The 10,361-nt window shown below is 32.3% G+C and overlaps 1 protein-coding gene across 1 annotated transcript; it reads left to right on the forward strand.

Moving 5' to 3' along the window:
- Nucleotides 1-52: 52 nt before the first annotated feature.
- LOC148627093 (hydroxysteroid dehydrogenase-like protein 2) lies at nt 53-8,524 on the forward strand. Its single transcript, XM_088567192.1, has 8 exons — nt 53-187; nt 3,104-3,267; nt 3,528-3,741; nt 4,439-4,542; nt 5,388-5,489; nt 5,752-5,952; nt 7,117-7,311; nt 7,726-8,524. Exons 1-8 carry the CDS (start codon nt 102-104, stop codon nt 7,965-7,967), a joined length of 1,308 nt encoding a protein of 435 aa, XP_088423318.1. The 5' UTR covers nt 53-101; the 3' UTR covers nt 7,968-8,524.
- Nucleotides 8,525-10,361: the final 1,837 nt, after the last annotated feature.

A 10,361-nucleotide genomic window follows, 5' to 3' on the forward strand; every position in this document is an offset into this window, starting at 1 on the left:
TCAAAAGTATATTTCACATGCTGATTTGCAGAAAAGGATGGGTTTGAGATGACTTATACGTCTTAACAGATTTAAATTCGTTCCGTCTTTAATTCATAACGATGAAGACCGGCTACTACAAAGTTCAAAGTCTACTGATCTTTTCCAAAAGGTCTTTTAGTAGAACGCCAATGGCTTCAAATACCGGGTAATTAATTGCAATTTAACCCCGTACACACATGAAATTCATTGTTTTTCAGTTGTGTCGAATTTCATGCTTAGACTTACACTTACTCTAAATACTCACTAGTGTCAGCCCTACGTGTCCAAACAATTAAGCCCTCTTCATGTTCTTAGGAGGGTTGTTTTTATTTTGCAAAATGTGTGAGACTTGACAGGATTGACTACAGATGGGGTCTTTAGCCTGCATCAAGGCGCTGATCTAAGTGTAACAGGGCAGGTTCGGACAATATGCTTATCCGTACCCCCTGGCCCTGTGACTGTGTACTAGAATTGCTTATTTTTATATCTATATATCTGTCTGAACAATTAGAAAGAAAACCTGTAAAGTACTCTATATGAACCTTCAAACGAAACAACAGACGACAGACCTTAAATCAACAGTTAACAACGACAGTGTGTACCATAATGTTGCAGCATTCTAGACTAGTTTGTTCCATTGATATCTGAGCTTTTTAAATGGCAATAAGACTCAAGACTTTATTAGTTTTCATATTTTATATACCAGAACATCAACATTTGTAAACATCAGTAAAAATATTTCAAATTCAACATTGTAAAAAGTTTGTGTAAATGTTTCAAAAATAGAAGTTATTTATGCAATAGCACTTTTCAAAAACAATACTGCTTTTAAATAGACAGCACTGGCAAGGTAAATAAAGAGGACGGACTACAATACCTACAAGTAATTGTTAAATAGAACTATCAAATCCGCAAACAGTATTGAAAAATATATCTGCCAAACAAGAGTTAAATTCACTTTACCTGGCCATGTGTATTAAGGGGAGATAATAATGAAAAATTAGCCAAAACTGTCACATAAGGACTGGCGTAAATCGGTAAGAACAAAAGTCTTCACCACAAGTTGCACCCAATAATATTTTTTGCCTTGCTTTGCACAGCATTTAATTCAATTAACGCCCCCCTTTAAAATCAAATCCTGGATCCGCCCCTGGTTCCCTCCTCATGTCGGCCCACTATGGTTCCTAGTAAGGCTACACAGGGTGAAGTTGATTTCATATGGTCTGTTATCCCCTGAAGCAAGGGCTACCCAATTCAGCCATCTCGGGTACCCATCTTTTAACAGCTCCTTAAGCTGAGCATCTGACCACTGGCCAGATTTTTTAGTACTCTTGTCACCTAAGGACAAGCTAAGTTTGCTTTGGACCAATTCTTTTAAACACCTGGGCTTCAAATAATGAAACCTCGACATACATGTACATGTTTCCATGTAAACACACATATACATGTACTAGTATTACAATTGTTAGCTAACTTATAGGCAGTGCTTACTCCAAACGAAATTAATTCAAATTTATAAAGAGTAATGGAAGGAAATATGGTCTGCTTGCTTTTTTTTTTTTTTTTTTTTTTTATCAAAAAGCATTATGAACAGTATACATTTGTAGTTCACAGTTTATTAGTATACCTCACTGCAAAATATAAATTTAATCTCATGTCATTTGCAGGGTTATTTCTCTATATTGGGTACAACTTGTAATGACCGAATTACGTGGATAAAGCCATAGTCTTTTTTTATGTTGTTACATATATCTGAAATCCAGAGTTAAGTTTAATTTGTATGGTAAACACTGATGTGTTTGTAAATATACTGCCATTTGAAAGTGACATACTGTATGAATGAGAACCGATAAAAAGTGTTTTTTGAAAGAAATCAATTGCTGAAAGAAGGTGACATCAAGTAGGAAATAAGGAATGAACATATTGATTACCATTTACATTTGTATGTACATCAGTGCTAGCTAGAGCAAATTGGAGTGGTGCCGTGCCCTGCCCTTATCCAATTGAGAACCCCCTTAGTGCCCATTTACAATTATCTGAATGTCCCTTTAAGATATCCACTCTTGTTCATGAACTACCCCAAGCCAATTAAGAAGTGTCACCATCATTAACTACATCCTGTCGTAATTAACCCTCAGGTAAACCTCAGATAATTATCTGTGATCAGTCGGCTGATCAGGGTTATTGGATGATGATTGACAAGTAGAAAATGGATCCCAATTGGATCTATCACCATTTTATGGACAACCAATCATTGGTTAATGATTAATTTCTACTGCACAATTAATTTCACAAATATTTTCAAGTCTTGTAGAATCACGGGTGTAAACAATTGCATGTTGCACATGTTCATTTATTCAAAATGTCAGTTACCTCCCTTATAATTCAATATTTTAAAAAAAAATTCTATATCTTCAACAGTAAAGGACATTTTCCATGACTTATAATTGCAATAGTTGCAGAAAATAATAAATGTTATATTTCTCCTAATTACATAGGATTTTGATTTTTAATTGGAGGAATATTGAATGCTGGTACATGTATTTGTTTCATTTCATACAACATTTCATCTCATAGTATGTCATAAATGTTAAGAATCACTTGCCCTTATCACCATTATGTAAGAAAATACTGCTTCTCTGTGAAAGCAATGATAACATGCATCTACTCGTATTGAAAATGTGTTCTAAACTTTTAAATGATGGGGAACTAGACCTTCAGTTCTACATTTTCGGCATACTCACTTCTATCTATTATATAACATGTATGTGTTTTCTAAAAGTACTTGGTCAACAGAGAAAGGTTTTTTAATACAATAAGGGTGTCATGCATATATTAATGCAGACAAAACTTACTCAGTTTGCAAAATATGACACGACACTGTCCATTCACACATTTCCCACCTTCATTTTCAGAAGTTGGCATACTGCAATAAGAATACACATAAAAGGAAAGAAAAGAATGAAGGAAGATATTTCTGATTTAACGCAAACATACAAGATCAATATTACCAAATGTTAGCTAGAACACTGTACATGTTTTTTACATGATATACATGTAATTCTGATAAATGTATTTGTAGGAAACTAGCTGGAAAGACTATCTTCATCACAGGTGCAAGTCGTGGTATCGGCAAGGCTATAGCATTGAAAGCAGCTAAAGATGGTGCAAATATTGTGATAGCAGCTAAAACAGCACAGGCTCATCCTAAACTTCCTGGTACCATATATACTGCAGCTAAAGAAGGTTAGTATATGTACATGTAAAATTAACAAGAAAATAATGTAAACATACTCTATTTTAAGTGACATACCTGTACACATGTAAAGATTGATTACATTTGTAAAAAAATATTGTTTCTATAGATATGATCTTTGAAACTCAGATTTAATTGATTGTCCACAAAGATTTTTTTGTCTTTTATTGTATTTTGTATTTTTATTTTTACTATTGTATTTGAATCGGTAACAGTTCTTTGGCACTAATTTTAAGTGTATATGTTTCAGTTGAAGATCTTGGGGGAAAATGTTTACCATGTATTGTTGATGTCAGAAGTGAGGAAGAAGTAAGAAAGGCTGTTGAAGAAGCTGTTCAGAAATTTGGTGGAATTGACATACTTGTTAATAATGCTAGTGCTATTAGCCTTACAGGAACGGTTGAAACACCTATGAAGAAATATGATTTAATGAACCAAGTCAATGCAAGAGGAACTTATTTATGGTGAGATTTATCATTTTCGAGGGAAATTGGGTGTAGAGAAATAACTTTCTATATTAAGATTTTACTGTCCCTGATTTTTCTAAAAAAATAGTAGTGGCTTTTTCAACAATCCTTTATATATCTATGGTTTATGAACAACAAAAACAAAGATGGTGAATTTTATCATTTGTCCTCTGCTTCTAGCTTTCTTCTGTTTCTTGGGAGGGCTGGGGATGGGTTGATCTTGTGTGGTCCCTCCAGTGGTCCAAGTTCCAATACAATTTGTATTTCTTAAGGGATTTATACTCTCCACTGTGTTCTGCATGTTCAATGCTTTCAAATCATGTTTTTGTTAAGATTATTAGATTTAAAAAAAAAAACAGTAGGTAACTTGAATTCCTTGTACCGATATATGTACTTCATGACATGATATACATTATGTAAATTCATGATAATTCTTGATTCTTACAAAAAGTGTTCAATAGCACACCAACATCTGCCAATATGCTTTCCTGACAATTCAGACTTATTATGTAATTGTATTGTTTAAAGGTGTCACTTATGAAAAAAAACTTTATGTTAGTTGACAGCTTATTCAGAAAAAAAATGACTTTCATAAATAAATTGTTAAAAACAATCCAGTTATGTTACGGGTTATTTCAAGGCCTGTTCTATGAATTTATTTGAAATTAAATGTTACTCTTTCCCTTTTTTGCAGTTCTCATGTATGTGTACCGTACCTCAAGAAAAGCAGCAATCCACATATTTTGAATATAAGCCCTCCTTTGAACATGAATGTTAGATGGTTCAAAGGTCATGTGGGTAAGTAGCAGTTAAACATAAACATATCCATTGAAATAAAAAAATAAATTAAGCTCTAGCAATAAAACTGATTTTGAACTTTACATTAAAACCTTGCTACCTGGTTAATGGCCATGGTAGCAAGGTAGTTTTGAGTGTGGTAAATAAGATTGGTCATACCTAAGACTTGGCAGTAATTTCTCTTTGCCAAAGTGCATGTTGTATATAAGAGATCTGTGACAACTGAATGACTCAAACTCAAAAAGATAATTCTGAGTTAAATTGACATGCCTTCCTTTGGATTGTTGCTTCTGTGAGATGGCACATTAAAATTTTGCTCAACATGTCTGACTAGTAAAAAGCTAGATAATCTAATGTTCTCTTCCAATCAATGATAAGCTACACTGTCTTATGTTCCATAATATAAGGAGTGAAAGGCAGTGTAGCATATTATAACAGCTGATTTTAATCCGACTGGTTCTCTTCCTGAAATTTACAAAATATTTTCCATTGGTAGGTAACTTGAATCCTTGTACATGTACTTCATAACATGATAAAATAAAAAAAAATGCAGTTTCACTTCATTTATTTTGGGGTCTTTTACAGTTTGCTTTATGATTTGCCCACCATTGAAGACTGTGTGATGACATGTAGAATTTAAATTGTTTGTTGGTTGCCCTTTGGTGAATGACTGTCTCATTGACAATCATACATCTCCGATTTTTATAATCATTCTTATGTTAAAAAAAGGCAGTATTGAAGAGAAACAAGTACTATAATCAAAAGAAAATGAAAGTGCTTGTCTTAGTGGTATTTTAAAACACTTAAACTGTAGTCATAGCATATATTTTCTTATTTCTTATCAGCTTACACCATGGCCAAGTATGGAATGTCTATGTGCGTATTGGGAATGGCAGAAGAGTTGAAGACTGATGGTATAGCAGTGAATGCTTTGTGGCCCAGAACAGGTACATCTGTACTACATTGTTGAAACAGAAATTTTCTTAGAGTTAAGGTTTCATTCACTGGTGTTTCAAATTTATCATAGAATGTAAACAATCTTGTTAAATTAAATGTCAAAGTTACAATGTGACAAGGAAAAAAATGAATTATGCTTACTTTTAAGATAGAAAGATTACACATTAAAATATCATTTTGCTCACATATTGTAAACTATTGTGGCTTGTGGTACCTACACTAAAACTAAGGGACTTACGTTACTCTCCGCAGCTATATACACAGCAGCAATGGAGATGTTAGGTGGTGGTGATCAAATAGGTAAACAATGTCGTAAACCTGAGATTATGTCTGATGCTGCCTATATGATGTTATGTAAAGACAGTAGGTCGTACACTGGTCACTTTGCTGTGGATGATGAAGTTCTAAAGGAAGGTGGTGTAACTGACCTAGAAAAATATTCTTGTGTACCTGGTAAATACATTATCTTGCTAATTCATGGAAAAAAGAACAGATATAGTGAAATACGACAAATACACCGGCATATAACTTAAATCGAAAACAGTAACTACATTTCTGAGGTCACCATTAAGTCTTCAACAAGTGTCAACACACCATTAGGAAAGCTCTGAAAGGCCCCTTCAAATATCATAAAAGATTCACGGTCACAGATCCATGACAATTACTCAAATTCAAACTGAACAGTAAAATAACAACACAAAGACATATTAATGACCAACATCTCCAGACTCTTGACAGGCACATGACACCTGCAGTGGGGTTAAACTGGTATTAAAAGGAATGTAAGCTCAAAGATGAACAAACAAAATAATTACACAACAAAATTCACTCAATAAGATATTCAATTCCCTCCATGGAAAACTGTAACATACACCATACAGACAAAAAGAGATTTCCAGTTAAAGAATGATTGCACTCCTTTTAAGACAAATTCATATTGGACTTCTAGTACTTTTTATTATAGAGCATAGGTGTTTACCTTTACATATACTGTATAATTTGTATGGTTTTCTAAGCAATATCAGAAATAAGAAAATGAGGCAGAAAGCTCAAGTGTGTAGAATCACCATGTTCAAGATTGATATCATCAGATATAATGCATAAGGGTCAAACATACTTAATGTTAGAGTTTTGGGTAAACAGAAGTATTGATTTATTCAACCAATAATTTACCATGATACTGATTGTAAAATTCTGCTTTGCCTATTTTGTACAATTACTCTGAATTATCAGTGTGTCATGCCAATACTAACACCATAGCTTCATTTAAAGAAGAAAATATTTGGTGTAAAAGCCATTCTGTAAACATTGTATTTAAAATAAGAATTCAGTTGACTCTACCTTACTTAAGGTCAGTATACTATTACTTGACTACAATGGTAGTTATAGATAGCAAATTACTCAGATCCATCAATGTTCAGTTCAAGTGACAAAAATGTAAAACTTCATTTTTACATTTGAAATCTATTATATATTCCAAATAGAACCAAATTTTATAATTTTTAGGATATTCAAAAATGAACGCAATAAAAATTAACAATAGTTTTTAAATTTACAGGGCTGGTTTATCATCCTTTTTTGTTTTGTTTGACCCTTTTCCTGTATTTTAATAAATAGGTAGCAAGTTATTACCAGACTTTTTCCTGGAATCAGAAGATCCATATTTATTAAGACAACAAATGGTTGATGAGGGTGCCACCCCTGCTTTTGGGTCATCTGGTGGACCAGCAGCTACTTTCCAACAACTTAAAACGGTTATCAGTTCAGATATTGTCAACAGTACTGGTGGAGTCTTCCAGTTTAATCTAACAGGTAAAGCTAATGGTGTGGAAAGTAAATCTATATATTCTCAACAAATACATTTTTTGTTGATTTATACATGTATATGTTTGATTGGTTAAAAATGTCATCCTTCCATATCAAGGTTCTGAGTCTACCTTTGCACTTAATTGCCTGCCATTACAGATGTATTATGATATATTAATTATTCTGTCTGTTCACATGGAAAATTGATTACCAATGAAAAATAGGTTGAGGATTATTTTTATATTTTTATTTAATGTGAGTCTTGGTGGTAGTTTGTCTTGTACATTGAAATATAACCATGTATAAAATTAGCAACATACTGTAAAAGTTTAGTAAGGCAAACAGATTGAGATTTGACACAATAGTTTAGTATTACCCAATTATTTAAATTAAACTGTAATCAAGTTGTTGTGACTTCAGGAGCAGATAAAGGAGAATGGTACCTAGATTTAAAGAATGGCAATGGAGATGTAGGAAAAGGTCCAGCACCTAATGGTGCCGACTGTACTATGATCTTAGATAGTGCTGACTTTACTAAAATGTTCAAAGGAGAACTAAAGGCAGTGTCTGCATTCATGAGTGGAAAGTTAAAAATCAAAGGAGACATGGGACTGGCGATGAAATTAGAAAAGTTGATGAATAAAATGAATTCTAAGTTGTGATGTGTGTAATACATGTAGCTGTATGGGAACAATTATTTCTACAAACATAATTTTGAAAATTTATTTATATTAAAAAGAAGTTATTGCTACATGACTTATAATTTGGTTTTATAAGAGTTGATACTCAAGATGTCATTAAATTACTCCAGAAATGAAGAAGTACACACAAAACTCATAGCACTTATCCATTTATTATGAATATTACGAAATGAAAAAAGGGACAACGTATATCTGAAAAAAATTAATTTGCTAGTGCTTACTTGTAATTATATGCACCATAATCATTTATGTTCTAACATGAATAGATAACAGTTGTGTATATCAGTAGTGGATCCATAATTTTTTATTAGAGGGGCTATTGACTTGCTAAAGAGTGGCCCACTCCAGAGATTTTCGGAACATTCCTAGCATTAAACACCCCAAAAGTAATGTAAAGAATATGTATGTTACTACTCGTATTCATGCTATGTAAATCTTATTTTAAATCACCACCACTTCACAGCTTTTTTATGACTTTTTTACAGTTTGTTTCAAAATAAAAAAATGTTATTTGTCAACTCTGATTTATTGTTGAAAAATCAGGTCTTCACATCAGTAATTATTGCTATAAATTTCAAAATGTTTTTGTTAAAGGATGAACTCTTACCAATCTGATCTTTGACAGTTTTATGGGATTGGCAAATTTGCTACTATTCATTCCACAGTTAAGATATGATATAACAAAAACAAAAAAAGCATACTAATGTGAAAACAATGGGAAATTCAAGTCAGGAATTATTTTCTTCAATTACCCAAAAGAAAAGGGACAACTTCAAAGAGTTCTTTTTTTTAATATTTGATTTATTCTGGTAGAGTCACAAGTAATGCATGTACAATGGTACACAGAAAAAACAGATTATTTGAACATGAACCATAGACGACTTTCATGAATATACAAAGGGGAACAATCCTTGAAGCTATTCCCGCTTGCCTTGAACCTAGAACTAAAACATTCATGACCGTATTCTGTTCATACATTTTTTTAATCATAGTAATCATTGTACAATGTATTAAATTTTTCTGTCCATGAGGGTGCATGATTGGTGTATAAAACTGTCTCTGAACATCAAACCATCTGAAATGCTATGATAATGTATCATTTAAAAATTCTTCATAGTTTTAAATTAGTACAAGTTTCTTTTCCCTTGGCTCCCTTTACAATGTGTCAGATTTTATGCCTGTTGACCTCCTTGTAAATGACTTTTTATGGAAAAGAAGTGAATATGAAAGTTGTCTATTATATAGAGGTATTGTGCAGCAGTTTGGTTATTGTTTCAATATTTTTTAGTACTCCTGTAGCTCTATTTTACCTGGAATAAAAATAAAACACTGGAAAACTGGAGAACAAAAGACAGTTTATTTGTCTTTGAAAGATATCATTTCTTGTTTCGTTTTTTGGTTTTTGATCCTTGAGGATCAAAATACCTAATGTGGCTGGTCCATCTCTGAATCTTCCTTACGACTTCTGAACATTATACAAAAATGTAGTCCAAATGTAATTCCTTTTATTTCATTCAATACCTCTTTTATAACTAGTAAATACATGTATGTCTCTTGCTTTTATTCAGCCCAATAATATTATATTATTTCTGCAAATAAAATTAAGATTTAATCTTCATATCAACTGACAATTTGAGGGACTCCTTTTTGGCCTTGAAAAATATTTAGTAATTAATTTGCCTTTAGGGAATTTAGTTCTTGCAGTAATGTGTCAAGAAGTGTAAAATGTGTAGAGAATATTCCATTTAACACACTTATCAGTCAAATTCTCCATCCTATCATTTGTATTTTACTATTAATAAACAGAAAGTGAAGAGCAGTGATTTTAACCAAGTAAAATTGGCAGGAAAATTCAGATTGATAAAAGTGTAATTCTTGAAAATCGTCTGTTCACCAATTAAATAATTTTCTTAAACTGAAATTTGTTTTTATCTGAGTAGAATTACAGGGTAGGATAAATACTCTGTTAATATAGTTTTTGAATGTAAATGGACATTACCTTTTGAACAGATTAAAAATTTGGGAAAAAGCTAGAATGGAACAAAGTTTGTAAATGTGTGTGAGGTTGGATCAGTAGTATGGATTGACATTTAGTTTATACATATTAGGAAAAAACAGTTCTTAATAATATGTAAAATGCAAATGTAGGGTCACAGTTTTATTTTACACCGAGTAATCTTTAAAATTTTGTTCATGCTACTACAAAAAAAAGCCTTCAGTTGATTGGGAAATTCCTGATGAGATGTCTCATTTCCAAACTCTTAAGCTCCAAATAATTCAAACATGAAAGTATAAGAATACTGAATACTCTATAGGCACAAACTCATCAATAATCAGCATAAAAGGTTAAGGGCA

The sequence above is a fragment of the Perna viridis genome, chromosome 1 (genome assembly GCF_037379345.1).
Source record: "Perna viridis isolate PV_CMFRI_1.1 ecotype Kerala chromosome 1, ASM3737934v1, whole genome shotgun sequence".
In the NCBI taxonomy this organism is placed as follows: domain Eukaryota; kingdom Metazoa; phylum Mollusca; class Bivalvia; order Mytilida; family Mytilidae; genus Perna; species Perna viridis.